Source organism: Erigeron canadensis, chromosome 2 (assembly GCF_010389155.1).
Source record: "Erigeron canadensis isolate Cc75 chromosome 2, C_canadensis_v1, whole genome shotgun sequence".
NCBI lineage: Eukaryota > Viridiplantae > Streptophyta > Magnoliopsida > Asterales > Asteraceae > Erigeron > Erigeron canadensis.
Window position 1 is genome coordinate 34,049,291 of NC_057762.1, and position 20,359 is coordinate 34,069,649.

The 20,359-nt window shown below is 31.5% G+C and overlaps 1 protein-coding gene and 1 long non-coding RNA gene across 4 annotated transcripts; one reads left to right on the top strand and one right to left on the bottom strand.

Annotated features, from left to right (window-relative positions):
- Positions 1–5,396: 5,396 nt before the first annotated feature.
- On the bottom strand, positions 5,397–8,831 carry LOC122588788 (nodulation protein H). 3 transcript variants are annotated; one of them, XM_043760988.1, is made up of 6 exons: positions 8,617–8,831; positions 7,589–7,824; positions 7,246–7,504; positions 6,496–6,675; positions 5,986–6,141; positions 5,397–5,907 (listed from the first exon to the last, which is right to left on the bottom strand). In XM_043760988.1, exons 1-6 carry the CDS (start codon positions 8,644–8,646, stop codon positions 5,740–5,742), a joined length of 1,029 nt encoding a protein of 342 aa, XP_043616923.1. In that variant the 5' UTR covers positions 8,647–8,831; the 3' UTR covers positions 5,397–5,739. The 3 variants fall into 3 exon arrangements, with proteins under 3 accessions (XP_043616923.1, XP_043616922.1, XP_043616924.1); XM_043760987.1 differs by lacking the exon at positions 8,617–8,831 and having other exon boundaries at positions 7,589–8,084; XM_043760989.1 differs by lacking the exons at positions 5,397–5,907; positions 8,617–8,831 and having other exon boundaries at positions 6,030–6,118; positions 7,589–8,141.
- A 6,400-nt stretch (positions 8,832–15,231) lies between these two features.
- Positions 15,232–17,329, top strand: LOC122586297. The gene is made up of 3 exons (XR_006321945.1): positions 15,232–15,470; positions 16,102–16,169; positions 17,139–17,329. It is a non-coding gene; the product is annotated as an uncharacterized LOC122586297 (long non-coding RNA).
- The last annotated feature ends 3,030 nt before the right edge of the window (positions 17,330–20,359 follow it).

Consider the following 20,359-nt stretch of genomic DNA (forward strand, 5'->3'; position numbering starts at 1 on the left):
TAAAATCTTCCAAAACTGTCTCACCAGCAAAACCTCATTCCATCTCTTCATATCCTTAATTCCTAACCCTCCCTGTTTCTTAGTTCTACAAACAATTTTCCAAGCTACCTTAGCTTTCCCAACAGTAGAACCTCTAGAATTCCACAAAAAACCTTTAAGTAACCTCTCAAGCTCCTTTATAACATTTTTAGGTAACATATGTACAGATGCCCAATATACTTGCATTGAGGAAAGCACAGAAGCAATTAATTGAATCCTACCAGCATAAGAAAGCATTTTGTTCTTCCAACAACCAATTTTATCCTTGACTTTATCAATAAGAACCTTGCAATCTGCCACCCCCAGCTTTTTTGCCAGTAATGGCACCCCTAAGTACCTCACAGGTAATCTCCCACATTTAAAAGGTAGAATCTGCAACATTTCCAATTTATCTCTTTCCTTAATGCTTCCAAAGAAAATAACACTTTTCCCCAAATTAGGAGAAAGACCAGACACCTTGGCAAACTCCTCTAAGGTATTCTTAACCACTTTAATGGAACCCACATTACCTTTACAGAAGACCAACAGATCATCAGCAAAGCATATGTGAGAAAGCTTGAGTTCTTTACACCCAAAATGGAAGCCAAAATCACAAGACTCCTGAATGTTCTTACTTATAATGAGATTGAACACTTCCATAACCAATGTAAAAAGATATGGTGAGATGGGATCTCCTTGTCTAAGACCTCTGCCACCCTTAAAATACCCATGTAATTCACCATTTAAACATAGAGAAAATTTAGTAGACCTAACACAAGTCATAATCCAACCAATCATAACTCTATGAAACCCAAATTTGGTTAAAATGCTCTCCAAAAAATCCCAGCTCACAGTATCATAAGCTTTTTGGATATCAATTTGCATAGCACACCTCTTAGGACCATTCTGTCTATTATACCCCTTAAATAATTCTTGAGCAATCAAAATATTATCCTGAATATGCCTTCCAGGAACAAAGGCACTTTGATTGATATTCACCACAGTAGCCAAACCATTTTGAATCCTATTTGTCAGGATTTTACTAATGCATTTGTAAATGACATTGCAGCAGGCTATAGGTCTGAATTCAGACACTTTGCTTGGGGTTCCCACCTTAGGAATAAGGGCAATAATTGTAGCATTGATCTCTCCAAGTAGTTTACCAGTCTTGAAGAATTCTTGAACTGCCAAACACACTTTAGGCCCAATAAAGTCCCAAGATTTCTTGAAGAATTCAGCTGTATAACCATCAGGGCCAGGGGCTTTATTACCACCCATTTCAAAGATAGTCTTCTTAATTTCCTCTTCAGTCACAGGTCTGATCATATTCACAGCTTCATCTTCTTTAATGTTCTTATTGAATAACCCATCCATCACAGGCTCAACCTTGTCAACTTTCCCAAGAAAATCATTAAAGTGCTTCACAAACTGCTTAGCCATTTCTTCCCCTTCAAAATAATTTCCATCCTCATCTTTAATACTTTCTACTCTATTCTTGTTTCTCCTAGATCTCAGCATACTATGGAAGAATGCAGTGTTTTTGTCCCCCTCTCTTAGCCACTGGATATTCATTTTTTGTCTTAATAACAACATTTCATCATTTGCAGCTTTCATATATGCATTTAGGGACTCACTGGCCTTTTTTCTGACACTTTCATCATAAGGGTTATTATTCATATCCACTTGATTCCTCACCAACTCCTCTTTAGCATACTTAACTTGATCAAAAATGTTGCCATTTTCCCAACTCAACCTCTTTAAAGGCTGCTTCAGCTTCTTTAAATTTTTCACCAATCTATACATATAACAGCCCTGAATTGTATCATCCCATTCATTCTTAATAGTTTCCATAAAATTCTCTTTCTCAGTGACAAAATTGGAGAATCTAAATGCAGCTTTCTTCTTGGGAAAACCAGCTTTAATAGTTAGAATAGCAAGACTATGATCAGAAGTTGAAAATGGTAGAAAATTCCCATGAGCAGTACTAAAATTGGCCAGAAAAGCATCATTCACCAAGATTCTATCAAGCTTTTTAAGGACAGTACACCTATTATTCATCAAAGATTTTGTCCAGGTAAAATTAAAGCCACTGCTGTTAATATCATCAACTTTAATGCTATTGATAACATCCCCAAATTCCTGCATATCAGCAGTTCTGCAGGAACCCCCAATAGACTGCTCATTCACATCCTTAATGACATTAAAATCTCCTAATAACACCCAAGAATGAATGTCAACAAATTGACTTTGTTTCTTCAGCTCTTTCCATAAACTTCTCCTCTCATAACTGCTATTACTAGCATAAACAATACTGCAAAAAAATCTATCACCCTTGGAAATGGTTTCAATAGCACAAAACAAACATTGGTTAGTCATATCTAACACCATTACCTTGACCAAATCAGCATTCCACCCTAAAGTAATTCTGCAGCTATTAGGACTATGATGCACATTTGATGTCCACTCCCAATTTTTAAAAATTATATTACACACCTTATTAACAGTATGCACCTTAAGGTGAGTTTCAATTAAGGCACAAACCTGAATTTTTTCATCCTTAATATTTCTTAAAGCTTCATTCTGCTTTAATACAGTATTCATACCTCTGATGTTCCATGTCATTATTCTGAAATCCATGCTTAATTCGGAATATTTGGATCACCTCCTATCATCTCATCAGCTACCAAATCACTGGCAGCCTCATCTCCATCCTCAATAATATCACCATCAATATCATTTCCTATATTCTCTTTAAATTTACCTTGAACTGCCTCCTGCCATTTCTTTTTATAATAGTGCTGCATAGGAATTGACCAGACCTTTAAAGCATCTTCATTAGGTTCCTTTCCACACTTCACATCCCAGTCCACTTTAGATTTATCAAAAAAATCCAATTCATCTTCTTCACTGTTTCCCTCTTGCTCCTTCCCCAAAACACCAAATTTATTAGCATTCTTATCTACCTTGCTAAATTCATTGATTTTTGGCACTTTCCTAAAGACAACATTTGCTTTTCCTCCATTGACTTTCCCTCCATACTGTTGCAACACATTCCTATTGTTATGACCACCTTTCTTACTCTTAAACCATTCACTTTCAACTCTCTCATTTCCATTTCCAACCTCCTTGTTTTCTTCGGTTTTACTGTCCTCCTTATCCATCACTATTTTACTACATTTTTGCTCATTATGCCCAAACACATTGCAATGTTTGCACACAAATGGCTTCCAGGCATACTCAACAGAAACCGTTTTAGTTCTTCTAATGCTATTAAGAGCATCCTTATAAATCACTTTAATATTATCCAACACACCTTTTCCTGCTTCTATTTCAATTAAGACTCTAGCAAACCCTATCCTCCCAGTCCCAGAATGACACACAGAAGCAGTCATCATGTCCATCATTAAAGGTTTTCCAAGTCTGCTAGCTAAGGTACTAATACCTCTCACACTCCAAGCTTCCAAAGGAATATTGCTAAGTTTCACCCAAATAGGCAATCTATTAGGTTCAATTTTCTCAATACTCACCTCAGGATTCCATTCCTGAACTATTAAAGGCTTTCCATTCACCATCCATGGGCTCTGCTCAACAACAAAATTCATTCCCTCCTTATTCTTGAACTTGAAATAACAAATGTCTTTGTTATCCTTCAGAATATCTCCCAAACCAAATTTTCCCCACATTCTTCTCAAGTTATGTCTCATTTCATTCAAAGGCATACTACAACCCAAGAAAAAACCACAAGCAGTTTGTTTCCATTTTTCAAATCCTTCCAAAACCAATTCTTCTTCAAAAATAACCACCTCTTCTCCTTTTCCATTCCTCTCAGTAGGAACATAGAACAAAGTTTTCTCAATCTCACCACTCTTATTCTTAACAATATTTGCAAAAGAAATTTTATCCATACTAGTATTGGGAAATCTATCCATATTAACATCAGTAATAGGGCTACCAGAATGACTTGCAGAAGGAAATGTCTCATTCTCCTTATCAAGCTCAACCATAACCTCTCCCTCTTCCTTGTCAGTATCTAATTCCTTTTTGCCATCATCTTTATTACCACTTCCAACCTCCAATTCAGCCTTTTCCTTCATTATATTGACGTCATCATCATTTTTATTACTATTATCTTCACTATATTGTTTATTATGGCTATTATTCTTATTATTCAGCACATAGTCACCCAAATTAATTGGAGTTCTCGTACTCCTACCAGAAGTTCTTTTTTTAGGCATTTTGCAAAAAAACCCCAAAATCTAGGGTTTTAGATACTGCAAAAATTCGCAAAATTGAACTGATAGGGTTGTGCGGAATGTGAATTAGATTGAAAAAACATGAAGAACGAAGAAAAATGATGAGGAATTGATGAAGAAATGAAGGATTTTAATGGTGGAAAAACGGTTAGCGTTTGAAGATATTTCGCGCCAAATCGCCAATCAAAGAGAGAGAGTATCCGATTTTGCTCTAAAGTTTGAGTACAATCTATCCATTAAATTGATATAAAAGGACCACACATTGTTTTAAATTATGATTTTTTAAGTTAATTATGTTTACATACGGAATGAGCCATCAAACAATATTACCATGATCATTGATCAAAACTATCCTTCATTACATTGGGTTTTGTGCAACCAAGACTTTACTTGTGTTGGTATAATTATAAACAAGAGCCTGACCATTAGCTGCTTATAGAAAAGAGTGTTAGTGGTCATCGACATGCATCATCTCTTCAGCTAGTGATAGCACACAAGATTAAGTTTCAAGAAACACATAGTAAGGCTATGTTCTTGAGTTTTTGTTTAAAGGGAAAGGAAAAGATTAAGAAGGATTTTAAAAAAAATTGTGTTCTTGAGTTTTATTTAAGAGAAAAAGAAAAAGGAAAAGAAATGATATGGGAAGAGAATTTAATAGGTTTTGTTAAGGATATTTTTTCCCATTTTTGGGATGATTTAGAAGGAAAGAAAATCACCTCTTTCTCTTTCATTCATCTCTCTTCACTTCTTTCCCTTTTCTTTATAAAAAAACTCGAGAACACAGGTTAAGGGTATGTTCTTGAATTTTGTTTTAAAAGGAAAGGAAAAGATTATAAAGGATTTTAAAAATATTTGGGTTCTTGAGTTTTATTTAAGGTAAGAAGAGAAAAGAAGGGAAAAGATTTGGAAGGAGAATTCTATAAAATTTGTTAAAGATATTTTCCTCCCACTTTTGGGATGATTTGGAAGGAAGGAAACTCCACCTCTTCTCTTCCATTCATCCATCTTCTCTTCTTTCTCCTTCCTTTACATATAAACTCGAGAACACAGACTAAATGTTACTAGCATTGGTTCTCCACACAAAGATTCAAAGCCAACATAAGCCATAACTTTTTCCCCTTGATATTTTTATATATAATTACGAACTACTCCATACAAGACTTACAATATGGCATTACAAACTTAAGGAAATATGGGTAAAACGAACAATCTCAACTTTTAATTCACTAGGGAACTTAATAAATTCGGTTGTCAGCAGTGGCTTATACGCACTTGCAACAAACGGTATAAGCTAGCAAGATACTAACTTTATAAGAATACCAAAACTAAGCATACCTAAACGATACAAGTTAGCAAACATATGTAACCTACAACAACAAAACTGACCTTTTTTTTGTTTTCTTTCTCGATACTGTGGTGTACGAATTAGTTGACTAAGTCACTAAACCATCATTTACATAGCCATGAATCAATAGTCGGCTTGAAGAAGCTTCTGATAAGTTGTTCCATAAAGAGTACTATTAACATCGTTCCAATTCTTTATATGTTCTGATAATGATCCTTTGTGTATCTTCACTTGTCGGCTGGTCAACTTCATATGTGGGAGCTTCAGAAAATCTTGAACTTCTATGAGTTTCTGCAACCACCATTGAAAGAAAGAATGACCAGCAGTTATATAGACTTTATGCTAAAGTAATTGTACTTAGTTACTTACAGAAGAATTTTTGATGAGATCCTCATAGTAAAGAATCATATGCCTGGTACTGTTGAAGTACTCAAGTGCTTTCATGGCCGTAGTTTCCATATCTCTCAAATCCAATGTGAGTGATGTTATGTTGATTGTAGGTCTGTATGTAGAAAGTTTTGAAGCCTGTAAGCATCAAAAATGAAATTTAATGCGGTATCTCCTGTGCTATTTTCACTTAGTTGGGTATGTACTGTATTCTTTTTTCCGTAGATTTTCAAAGCGTACAAAGAACATACAAGCTATAGTTGTTAAACGTAGTGTTGTCTCGGGCTTAAACGAGTCTATTATATTGACTTTGGTCAGAATGAACTTGTTTAAGTAACCCTACGTATAACTTGTCGCAATGAGTTTATTTTAGGCTTTTAGCAACTTTAACCTGCGGCTCTCTTCAATGTGTTTGTTTCAATGGCTGTAGTTATATATGAGAGATTTTTGTACTTCCCATTTCAGGGAAAAACAAGTGAGGAAAAGGCGGACCTCTTCGCGTGAGTGTACATGAGACACATGAACTCCATTTAAAACTTTTGCATCTTTATCATACGAATTGGCAAGCATGGAAACCAATCTACGAAGCACGTTTCTTCTCAATAGAAATATTACAGACACACCATTATCATTGAAGTAGTCCACGATTTCTTTAGGGTGTTCCATCAAACCCTGCATTTATATGAACCATAAATAAATAATAGGTTTCTCTGAAAATCAATAATAACAACAAATTTGAACACTGCTTTAAAAGATCAAAGTTAGATTAACTGTATAAATGTAAACGTGTTCACAAATAGATCATCATAGTATATCATACTATCCTTTTAAAACCACCACCTTGCAAATTGTTTTTTTCTTTCGTTGTAAGATCCATGATTAGTATGAAAGTAAAAAAAGAAGCAAGGGTCCTGGAAATGGGGAGGCAATTTGTACACCACCAAAATTACTTTGCAGACCTTGGGGAGGGTACGGTATCAACAGTAGATGAAGCAACCACATCACAACATATGTGGGTGGTCTGTGAAGCAATTTTGTGGTGCACACATCATCTCTATTCTAAAATCCATTAGTCCTTTCCATGGCTTAAACAATAACCTTCTAGCAACTTGAAATAACATTACCCAGTTGCTACAATACTCCGGGAATAAGTTAAGAATCTATACCTACCAACAGAGATTTCACAAATAAGTACAAAAGATTAGTTTATCTAACTTAACAGTTAAAAACATAGAGTTATACCTGATTAAGCATCCATTTGAAGCCAATTGCAGCAGAACATTCATTCTTGGAAGAACTAGTAAACCAATCCAAATTATACACGCGATCAAGCGTTTTAATAATCGCCGAAATGTTATTCCTCCTAATTTTCGAACCAAAAATTTCACCATTAGAGCTAACATTTATATGACTGTTCAACAGTGTCTCGAACCATCCACTTCCTGATCTTTGCATAGACAAAATCGCAAACAAACGCACAGGATTCCCTGCACATTCCAACCTGAAAATACAAACTAAAACAATATATAAAGATACACTAGAAATCACCAAAAGGAGACAAAGTTTAAAACTTTCAACATTTTACCTATTAAAAGTTTTGGGATTTGGGTAATGCAAAAAAGGGATCTGTGATCGATCAACGAGGGAGTGGTAACAGGGCCTTTGGATTTCTTGAATGTCTAAAAACGTGTTGTTGGTTTGAATGTTTATTTGCTTAGAACATATTGAACATATGTAAATACCAAACACCATTGAAAAGACTAATACTATTAGTCTCAATACCACTAAAGACTTCTTCGGAGGTTTGATTATGAGTACATCCTGTAAACCATGAGAATTGATTGTAAAATTGGGAGCTATGAAATTAAACTTCAGTAAATACATCAAGGGCGAATTCGATAAAATCATAGAATATTACATGCACTATCTATTTTGTCTTTCGTATTAGTGAATATACATTAAAAAAGCCCCAATTTCACAAACCAAAGGAGAAAACTTGAATAATATTCACCATCCATTTATCACTTACATAAGTATGCTAATGTGGCTGCCACTTAAGAGCTGGAAGATGGTAAGTGGATGATGAAAATGCCCAAAACCCAATTCAAGAAATTCAACACATATAAATAATATTCAAGCAACATTTATTAGATAATCAAAGAGATATACATCAACCGGAAAGAACAAATTTTTTTTTTTTTGTAACTTTATCAGATTAATTAAATAAACAGTAACATTCACTCATAACCCATTTCCATGTAGCAAAGGCCGATAAAACCCGTCTACATCTCAACCTCCCCATATCCCGTCGAGCTATTGAGACCCAAAACCCGTGGAACAGAGCAGTGGGTGATACATCTACATTTTATCTATTTAATCTTAACCCATTTCATGTTACTGTAAACCTTTAATTGTATATATATATAGTGAGAGAGAATAATTTATAAGGGTTTCAATTTTGAATAAAAAGATGTTCACAAATTATACTTCTAATCAGAAAAATAAACCATCTATCGCAAATCCAATCAATGCATGCAATTATAACAAGAAAAACGTTATGAACTTAAATTAAACTAGTAACAAACCATATTTATTATAAAAAAAAAAGGATACCTTATTGAAGAACACAATATTTTCTGCCATTAAAACAAGATATATGTTATGAATAAGCAGAGTTCATAAAATCTTGTATTATCGGTGACACTGAATCGAGATTTCCGGGTGGATACATAACTAGTGAGCTACTTTCAAAAAAAAAAAAAGAAGGAACATAACTAGTGAGCTGGGATCTTGGGAAGATATAGATATAAATTTTTTAACAAACAGTTGGTGTGTGAAACACATTTTTCTAAACTAAATATTGTGTGTACAATATGTTTTTCGTACATATGGCAAACCATGATGAATTGATGAGTTGGCATAAAACGAAGATATTAGACTTTTTTAAGTTATTTGGGAGAATTTTCATGAGACGACCGAAAAGGAAACCGGTATCTCCAATCCTAAAAATGTCTACACATAATATTAGACTTTTTTTTTTTTTTTTTTTTTTTTTAGATATTAGGTATCTTTGAGCTACCACTAATGTTTTAAAAACCGGTATTTTAGTTATACCGGCGTGAAAAAATTTTCCGGTATTATCGTTAATACCGGAATTGCCGGCCGGTAGGAATATTTTTAATTTATTATATTTTTTTTGTCAAAATCCTACAAAACTTGTTACAATTTAACAAAAAAAAGTCAAAATGCAATTATAATTTACTCAAAAAATTACCAAATATGTATTTATAATAAAATATAGTTTTTAAAGTTCACAAATAACAAAAAATAACATTAAAATATTATAAAAATAATTTTTTTAAAAAATCAAAATTTATATTTTGAAAATACCGGAAATACCAGCCGGTATTGAATAGTGAAAATACCGAAAAAATATCAGACTTAAAATACCGGTGTGGTCTCCGATACCAGTAATACCGGTAATACCGGCCGGTATTTACCGGTATTTAAAACATTGGCTACCACATCATATCCTTACAAATCCTTATACATCCTTATAAATCTTTCAAATCTTATAATTTTATCTCCAACCATACAAACATTCTTACATATTCTTACATATCCTTTTACCTCCACTAAAAACAAAAATATATTATGTAAGGACAAGTAAGGGTATCCTTCAAAAAATCCGGCAAGGGCACCTAAGGGCACCCAATGACACCCATTTGGAGATAGCCTTAATGATACTGTTGTTGAGTGTGTTTGTTGTTTGATGGGGTACTTTTACAGCGAAGTGGTGTCATCCAACCGCATGAGGCATGAAAATCCTATCTAAGACAAGACTTACTAAGAGGGCGTTTAGAAAACATCTTTTGTTTTATATTTTTATTTTTTAAGAAAAACAAGGAAAACATAAAACGTGTTCAAATTGTATTTTTCTATAACAATTTTCCAAAAAAAAAAATCCTTGTTTCCATTATTTGAACTAAAATTAGGAAACTACTTTTTTTTTTTTGTGTTTTTATTTTCCAAGCTAATAAGATGGAGAATTAGAAAACAAAAACAAGTAAATTTTGAACATGTTTTTTATTTTTTAAAATGGAAAATAAAAATTGCATATTTTATAATGAACGCATTTTTAAAATTTTCAAATAACTGAAAAACCCTTTTCATTTTTCTTGAAAATGAAAAACAAGAAAACATTTTCTTGAACTAAACGTATCCTAAAGTTTGATAAATCTTTTCAAAAGTTTAGCCTAAAATTTTTTATGAGGATATGTGAAACAATTAAAGGATAAAATTAAGAAAAGATATGATGAAATTCATATGTTTTAAAAGGATATTTAAGATAATACTCGTACTTAGGAGAATATGTCTTCCCATATAATGTATAGTGAGTATACAAAATACGTTAAATGCGAATTGAATATCTTATTAGTTTTCATTATCTAAAAAATCACAACTTGATAACCAAGTTGTTTTTTAACTCGAGAAAATTCTCATCTCATCCGATCATATATGGGCACAAAATTCACCTCATTCTCTCATCACGTATTTTTTTTATCTTACCAAATAAACACAAAATACTATTAATAACACTCACAAAATGCTAGAAAAAATAATACAAACGGCAACACCAAATACATTTTACAAAACACAGTTAAAGTTACACCAACCCGTTCACTCCTTAATTACCACCAACCCATCACTTGGTTCATATAGTATCTTGCTTGTTTATATAAGGCAACTTGACTTTATGTTGTAATTTATTTATTTATTTTACTTCTAAGTCATTTTCTATTTGTGTTATGGATCATTTTGTGAAGAAATGATCCTTATGAGGTTATGCTTATCAATACCTAATGTTAATTATCCATTTTGTTGATTGGTTTTTATAACCTAAACTTGTTTATGATCTTTTATTTTAGGGTTTTGTTAGTGACAGCCCTTAAGGTTGTCAGTAACAACTAATTGGGTGCATTAAAATTTGTACCTTGCTGTTAGAAAAATCAGGGGACAGTTTTTAATATATAATGTACAAGTTTTTAAGCATGTAATATGTTGTTAGTGACAGCCCTTAGGGTTGTCATTATCAATTTCCTTTATTTTAACATCTTAATAAATATTATGTTTTGTGTTTTGCATAAGGGAGTGATATTCGTACCACAGAATTTGATAAATTTACCACTTTTGTGCATTACATTGTTGTACAATGTGTTATGAAACATGTACAGTGTGGTAAGTATATCAAATATTATGGTACAATTATCACTTCCCTTTGCATAAGTGAAACTATTTTCAACTTTTTTTTTTTTTTTTTCCCAACCAAATTAATGTAACAGCCAAACAATTTTATCGTTTAACTAAAAACTTTTCAACTTCCCAGGTGAACAACTTTGAAGATTATAAATTACATGTATTGCGACAACAATTGGATGTAAACATCGCATGATAGAGATTAAGTGTGAGATGCGAGCTTATAAAACAGGTCCATGACACATTGGTCCAAATGTGAACTAGATTAATACCCGGTCAGTGCCCGGGTAAAAATATAAATTGATATATGCATCATACATTGCAAAAAAATATACGTCAAATTATTAGAAAATGTATTGTGAAAAAGAGAAAAAAAACATATAATTTAATAGTAAAGATGAATGTTTAGTTTTGTTCATTGATATATTTATGAGTCTTATGATATTAGTATTTTTTTTTTCATATTTATTGATATATAAAGTTTAATACGATAAATTGAATATAAAGTTCAGATAAAATTTTACACACGTGTAATATTGGGTATATCATGTTAAGGTTGTCAATAGTTGATCTAACCTGATACCCAATTTGAAGAAAAACAATTTTAGGTCAGGTATCTCAACCTGCCAACCCAACAACTTGATTTTTTTCAGGTTAGTTTGGGTTGGCTCCTTGGGTTTTCATATCCACCTAGTGGTGTACAAAAACAGTTTTTACTCAACCCAACCCGGTTTTTTGGTCAACGGGACCAAAAACGGGTTTGACCCAACTCGACCCGGTTTGAAACCGGTTTTTGGTCAAAATTTGACTGGGTACTGATCCGTTTGACACAAAACCACACATTTGACATTTCAACCCGTCAACCAATTTGTCTAAAAAACAACTCATTTGACTTTATTGATCCAATAACAACCCATTTAACCTAATAACCCACAAACCTACAGATTGACGCGAGTTGGGTCTTAGTTGTAATCTATGATATGAAACTTTAGTGGGTCTGATTAAGGTTAAAGAATTTTAACTTGTCAACCCAATTGGCGTGGTCCTAATTGACAAACGTATATCATAAATAAAGCTTTCTATGAATTTTTATGTATGTTAAAAAAAACTCTTATTGGTTAAAAAATTTAATTATAAATTTGAGTAAAATTATACACTATAAATAATTATAACTTTTGTATTTTTTTTAAGGATTTTTTTTTAAAAGGATGAAGATATGTAAAAAACCCTCTCTTAAGATATTGTAAAATATTATAAATATATAACTATGCATGAATAATAATGGTGGAGTACATAATCCCACTTTTTCTGAACGAACTTTAAAAAACCATATGTTTAACAATATATAGTAATAATGTTGATAAGCTACTATTCTCGTTATGTTTGACAATTGTGTTCTAGTTATATAGACCGCAGTCAATTTACCAACCCATATATATTAATTTGTTTTTTATTATGTTCAAGTTAAATTAAAAATAAATCAGAACTATTATATTTTTTTAAAAAATTTGTTTGTATCTAATATTAAGCCTCTTCTTTAAATAGCCAAATATATTACTAGTATATTTGTTTTATATTTAACTTCATTAATGAAAAGATTCTTGTATAAATAAATGTTAAATCATTTTCAAAATTAGACTCAACCAATCAAAACACAATAAAATAAAACCATCAGTCAATTAGAAGCGAGAGAATTCAATTTTTTTTCTCTCAACTCTACCGGCAATATATATATATATATAATTTTTAAAAATTAGTAAGCATGTATTTTTGTTAAAAATATCTTTTAGATCAAAGTTTATCAAATTTTGGAAGCATTCCGTCTTTATAAAACCATAAAAATTTGTGTGATTATTACATTAGTTAAATTGCAATGAAAGTGAATTAGTATATACGCGTAATTTTTAAGTATGATATTTAAAATCATATATATACAATAGTTTAGATTCATGCATTTGTTTTACAGTAAGAATTATAACATTTATCAGATTAGTTAGATTTATGTGTACTTGTTTTCTTATATTAGTCTCTTCCTTGTAATGATACTAAAAAAAGAACTAATAGTCTATTATCAAAATATATGCAATTCGTATGAGTTCATATATATAAAGGTTTAGGCGTATCTTTCCAACTCGTGTGTTATTCAATTTTTATTTTTATTTTTATCATTTATCTATTACTAAATGCTTAAAAAATTTAATTTTTAATTAATGTGTCCTTGACTCCTTGTATGTGTAAAAATAAAGGAAACAAAAAAACATTTAAATACAACAAATTAAGATCTTAAAACATAAAAATATCGAACCATTGACAATGAAAAAACCAAAATATATGAATATATGAAATATTGTACCATTAACCATTTTATTGCTTTTATATTTGCCTCACATTTTTGTTTTTTTTTTTTTCAACAAACCATGATAAATGTATTTAAATTTAAAAAAAAATATTTTAAAAAAAATCCTACAAAGACAATTTTAACAAAAGTGATGTTCGTAGTTTCCTCTCTATGCAATTTCTTTGAAGCTTGCATCTCCTGTTTTTGTTGTCCGCCTATAGCCATATGATCATCTTCATTTATGATAAGACCCAGACACTGACCCTGACTGGAACAAAAATATATATACACTGTACAAATAATGTGCATGAGAATGAAATTATATTAAACTTGCGAAACTAACCTGGACACCTCCCATCCAATAGCAACTCCAGGTGCATACTTGAAAGCTACATCGACGTCATTCCTTGATAGTGTCAGAACATATGGTACTCTTAAAACATATGAATGCTTTTAACTTCTCTTTTAATATTTTGACTAATAGGCCGTTGTTAGTATTGAAAGAAGGAAATGAGAATAGAAGTGATACAATAATACAAATGACATCCATTTTACAAAATATGGAGAATGTAAAAATACATTACCTTTTGCATTTTGTTATTTGAAAATTGTAATGGATTAATGAAAAGAAAATGTTTGTGGCTTTTATAGTGGTAATGATATAGAATAAAATTTTTTCACATTTACAAAGATATCATGTTGGTTATAAATTTTGATTTATGTAAAATGTGATTGCTCAATTAAAAGTGATTAGTATATATAGGATTTACATATATATATGTATTAAAAAATTAGTGAGCATTTCATATTTTTTGAATTGTAAAACCTTTCATGTATATATGAAAGAATTGTAAAACCTTTTCATGTATATATGATAGTGTGTTTGAATGCAAGCTATATGTAGCCACTTTACAGCCTTTCTTGAGTCATGACACCATTGCCATTCTAAATTTCGTATTACAATTTATGGCAATAGGTAACTCTCGAAATATATACAGTACATCCTTTGTTAGTTCTACTTTGACTTTTGTATTAGCTATAGTTTGACTTTGAGTTTTAAGGGCTAAGATTATTTTGTTTAATGAATTTAAATGGTCTAGATCAAAAGTTAACATTATTATTTTCTCTTAGTTGTGGTAGCAATATATATATATAATGTGAGAATTCTTCCCGGACAAAGAAAAATATCACACGCACGCACCCATACAACCCAACGTCTCTTTCTATCGGCATAGTGGTGCTGAATTTACTTCTAGATGCCGATGTTGATGCTTGCTGATATCTAAGGAATAAGAATCCCACCTATCGAATTTCGTCGTCGATGCTTGATGTTGCGCACATTAGTAAACCTGTAATACCCCAAATATTAATAAGACATTGAATTAAGAATTAAATAACAATACTAATAATAGATAAATTAAATAATAATTAGTACGTATGTTATACAAATAAGAGATACACATAAATCATAATTTGCTACTAGGAGGTCGGCTATTATTACATCTATATGAAACGAAGTGGAGCGGAAGTTTCGATAGGCTAGTCAACGTAGTCAAGGTGATAAATGAACATTAAAGATTAGAATGAATTAAAGTTGATATTATCTCTAAACATCTATTCTAAATATACGAGGCCAACACAATCACAAATTTTGTGCAAGGATATGTTCTTTCTATTTTATTACGTCAGAGATAAAAACAATTTATGGTTAAATAGAGCCACACCTCAATCGAAAATATTATAAATTTTACTACTCCTTGAGTCCTTGTTTGTGTGTACGTGAGGCTGTCAGAGAGAAAAACAAAAAAAGAGGGAAAAACATATAGGGAGTTCATCAAAGAATCTGCTTTGTCAAAATCTTCAACTACCATTGGTAAGTCTTTATAGAATTTACTACACTATACATTTTATAATGCTTTTAAAGACATGGTGTGTTGTTTTTATGATCAAAAGATCAGTATTATTTACACTACCAAATAATCATCGGTTCGAAATCAACAAATTAAGAAGTCACGTTTCATCTATGTCAAAAGATTTATTATTTTTGTTTACTTATTTATTTGAAATAGGTTTATATATATGTATAAAATTTGGCTATGACTGATAATGGTTATGGTTTAGAATACAAACATTCAATTGTTTATTTATCTATCAAGATTAACCAAGATAGCATCAAGTTTGTACAAAATATTCATCTAAACAGAAATGGTGATTTCTTATAATTAAAATTTAGTCACTGTGAATTTTCATCAAACAAGTATATTGAATATACTTACAAAACATGATACGATATTACTTATAGCAGTAACGAAGCACTCTTATTTTACATGTCCATATTATTTAAATACTAATACGCGATAGTAACTCTACAAGGGGCTGGAATGGATTGTAATCACATAATAATCATCAAACAAATATATACGTATATAACTCACAAAATATAAAGGATATTACATACTCTCAATTTAAATGTCTTTTGTGCTTATACCATTTGTATTTATTAGATTCGATTCGGTGATTGCATTCCTTCGACGATTATTTCATCTTTGCTATTCTTGCATTCGGAGTTAAGGTACGGATATTCTTAGTGCTATTAAGATCTATCCTTCTGGTAAAATCTTTCTTCTCAAAACTTCGTATCATTTGTATAAGTATATATATTATTTGAAATATTATTTGTTTGTCAGCCTTTGTATAAGATTATGATTTCTCCATTTTGATGTATCAACGAGGTTACCTTTATAATTGTGGATTGGGGGATCATAATATTGTTATCTATAATTGTATCAAAACCATCTCTTGAAACCCAATTTGAAAATAGTCCCGAAAAAGTTATGTTTGTGTTACATTTGATGCAGTGATTCGTACAAGTGTTTCCCAATTGGGTAGACGGAGATGTGGTTTTAAGTCGATATATTTTAATTGTCTCAAAATCTATATATATAAATTATATTTTTGTTCAAAAATTAATCTTGTCATTTGAAAATTTATTTAAGCGTATAAGTTGTCAAAACGGTTCCTTAAAATGTGCCTAAGAGAAACCTATCCATGGAGGTCCCATGAGCGCGTCATTGTGACACCGATGACGTGGCATCGACCGTAGCGGTGTATTAAGTGATATCTGCGGCGTCTCCTTTTGATAACCCGGGAGTGGTTAGAGCTCATTATTATTGTATTAAGATAGGAGGCGTATGGATCGGTCATAACTATATAAGTGATAAGTTTGAGGTGGACGTTTATCGTAGTGTCATACGAAACGTTTGGCACCATAAAATGAATGATTAGTGGAGTAGCTACCCTATGAATTCATTCGGCCCTTTTGATAAGTTATTTATTAAGTCTCTTAGTGCATTATTTTATGAAATTTGGATTTATTTTATTTTGTTTGTTAAGTATAAGATATTTGTATTTTAATTTGAATTAAGTAATAAGTTTCTCTTTGAAATATCTATTCGCGTGTCATATTGTATTATTCAGCTTTTGTCATATCCGCTCACTTGGCTTTTTGCTCAGCCCTATTCCTTTTCTTCTTATACGGCAGGTGATCAAGGGGGCGTTGGGAATGAGGGAAGAGCGTAGACTGAAGTGGATCTAGCACCTTTGTTCTAGAGTTTAATTTATGAATAAGCACTTTATATTATATATATAAAGACCTTTTTATATTTTGTCCAGTTGACTTTAGTTTGAATTTGACTTGACTTTTGAATAAGATTAACGCCCATTTGCCTTTAAGTTCCATTTATTATCATTTTGTACGTTCAGTAAGTTAGGGGCGTTACAAAACCCCTATATATACATGATAAAAAGAAAAACTAGAGAGACAGGAGAACTTAATATACCGTCTAAGCATCCCACAGCTGATAAAAGAGTACCGACAACTGATTGAGCTTTTATTCTAGGATTAGATCTGTAGTGCGGTACCAACTTAAAGGAATGACTTTGATCAGGAAAGCAAGCATTACCGCAGCTTTACTCTATTGCACGTATCAGAGAAGTTCCATACATAAAATATGAAATGGACCATTAAAACCCCTCTATCATCAACAAAACTTGTATATTGATTCACTGAAGTTATATATATGCACGAATTGACCATCTTGACTTCTAACAAACTCCCTACTTTGACTTCTAGCTAACTTTGAAGACTCCGCCATTTTACAGATTAAGTCCCTCATCTTTTAAGAGCATGCTGAAACTATCTCAAACTATATAAATCTAACAATACACGACTCTCAGAAGTTCAAGATCATATATTCATATTTCAAATATTGATAATTTGATATTGATGTAATTTTCCCCAACTACATATTCTGTCTCTCCACCGATCCAGATCCCACCCCTACAATAAATAATTTTCCCAACACTATTATTGTTTATTCGACTATGCAGTAATTGGCCTACTTGTTCGTTCATGCTCATGTGGAATTGTTGGGTTGCAATTGTAATAGTTTTTTATCGATAATTTTTGGAATTCAAGTTATCGTGACCATGGTCGTTCTGATTGATATGTAATTTTCAAGAAGACATTCATAGTTCAATTGCTTGAACTAAACAATAATGTCCCCGGCCAGTTATGTTTCTTGACCAAATAACATGTACCCTTCCGATTTTTGGAAAGGTTAATTTTCATGTTTCTTGTATTTTTTGGAAACGACACTTTTTTATTCGTGACTATATATGTTTTATAAAAGACTTTTCGTCTTTAATTCGGTTGAGTTAAATCAACAGGAGCTAGACCTTTCCTGATAGATGACTAGAAAAATAGTGTAAATTGTTAAAGGGATCTGCGTGCAGAACGATTGACTAGCTAGAAAGTCGTTAAAGGGTTCACAAATGAGACGACGGTGAAATGATATAACTATATAAGTTTCAAAAGATGGCGGGTATATAATTACTAGCATTGGTTCTTAATTTGTACAATTGTGAACTTGGATAAAAGATCGACTACACAAAAGTAAGATATAAATCATTCTTTTTTCATATATCTATATTTACAAACTAACGGATACATGACGTAAAATGTGACAATATAAACTTAATACTTAATTAATTTAATACTGTATATGGGTTAAGCGAACGTGTTCACTCTTAATGACGGAGTCAAGATTTTCATTTGGGAATCGTCCAACAGTATGTTTTATAATACCATCACTACATATATTATTTTCAAGAGAAAAATGTCTTTACACGCTAATTAAAGATTGAAGATAACCTCAACAACATCATCATATCATTTTTCGTAGTTTTAAATTATGCGTTGCAGTGCTGAAAACATCGAATTCATTTCCATGTACTTTTATAAGACGATATACTATAATTATCTTAACAAAGTTTTATAATCCTTTTTGTACTTTAACTTCACGCAACCACGATAATATCTATATTCAATACAAATTTATTAAATCCTCTACGGTTGTCACCTGCAAGAACATATCTATTTTAAAACCTAGTAATTAAGTGTCCTCCCGTCGACATTAATCATTGCAAACTCGGTCTATACATGGAATTCCTTGAGAAAAGGAAAGATAATGACTTTCACTTGCGATTATTGGACACGGAAACAAACAACAATTAGAATCTTGGAGCAAAAATGTTTTCTTATTGACTTTTATATATTTTTAATTTGACAGTTTCTTTACGTTTTAACCCTTAAATAATGTATTTTGGCTAATTTTTAACCCTTGATGCTTCATGTGGAGTAAATACCGCATCAAAACGAAGTCATCCCTAGACCACGCCGATAATATCACGTACGCTACAACCATGCAAGCTTCATTGGCCAACCATATATATGTCGACATCTGATGTGGCTTATGCCTTCTACCTTGACATTATTATATATATAACAATCCAAAACTCAATTGCTACGTTACCGGCTTGGTTAGGTTCCTTTTGGCTTGGTTGGCTTCATTTTGGCTCTGTTGGCTCCTATTTGACTTAGTTAGCTACACACAAACTGAATTTTGATAATAAATATAAGTATATATATATATATATATGTATCTAATAATATCTTTATCAACGGATTTTTGACTGGGCCACTGCACCTACAAAATCCTTATGAGAGGTTGCGCGCATATATATTAACCTCTATACGTTTCCGCCTTGTGGATGACAATAATATTAACATCAAACAAAATTGAGATAATACAATTTGACATTGTCAACTTATAGAGTTATATAAAAGTCAAATTAATCTTTAATGCTAATACATTATACATCTTTAACATTTGATATGCTAGATATTTAACAGACGTTACTCGTAATTGTTAGTAGATATACATATACATACACACACATATATATATATACATATATATATATATGAGGGAAGTGAAAGTGGTGCTGTTAGACACCTAAGTTTGGTGAAATCCTTCTCAATTTTATTTTTTTAATCCATATAGTATGTGAGAGGGATTTCACCCAATTTAGGTGTGTTTAGGTGTGTGACAACACTACCTTCACTTTTCCCTATACCTAGATGCGGTTTGATGTTCAATCAATAAGTGTTAAATTATGTATGAAATGTTACGAAAAATCATTTGCTAGAAATTAACAAGAAATTTCAAGAGTTGATTATTAATGTATCAAAGAAATTAAAATAAATAAATGAAGAATAATGCAATGATTGAGGAGGAATCATATATGATAAACGTATATATCATATCGGAATTCTTGGTCTAGTTACACAAAGAACATCCTAGCTCGTTCATGCATTGTGTTATATGTCAATACATTTATATCTATCTTTATTTTGCATAA

What these genes read in the sequence shown, in the direction of transcription:
- LOC122588788 (XM_043760987.1), bottom strand. Translation starts at nt 7,911, where the DNA reads ATGATTTTATCGAATTCGCCCTTGATGTATTTACTGAAGTTTAATTTC. An exon ending in TCAAATGGATGCTTAATCAG is followed by an intron (nt 6,676 to 7,245) that starts GTATAACTCTAT and finishes ATATAAATGCAG; the next exon opens with GGTTTGATGGAACACCCTAA. An exon ending in ATCTCATCAAAAATTCTTCT is followed by an intron (nt 5,908 to 5,985) that starts GTAAGTAACTAA and finishes TGGTGGTTGCAG; the next exon opens with AAACTCATAGAAGTTCAAGA.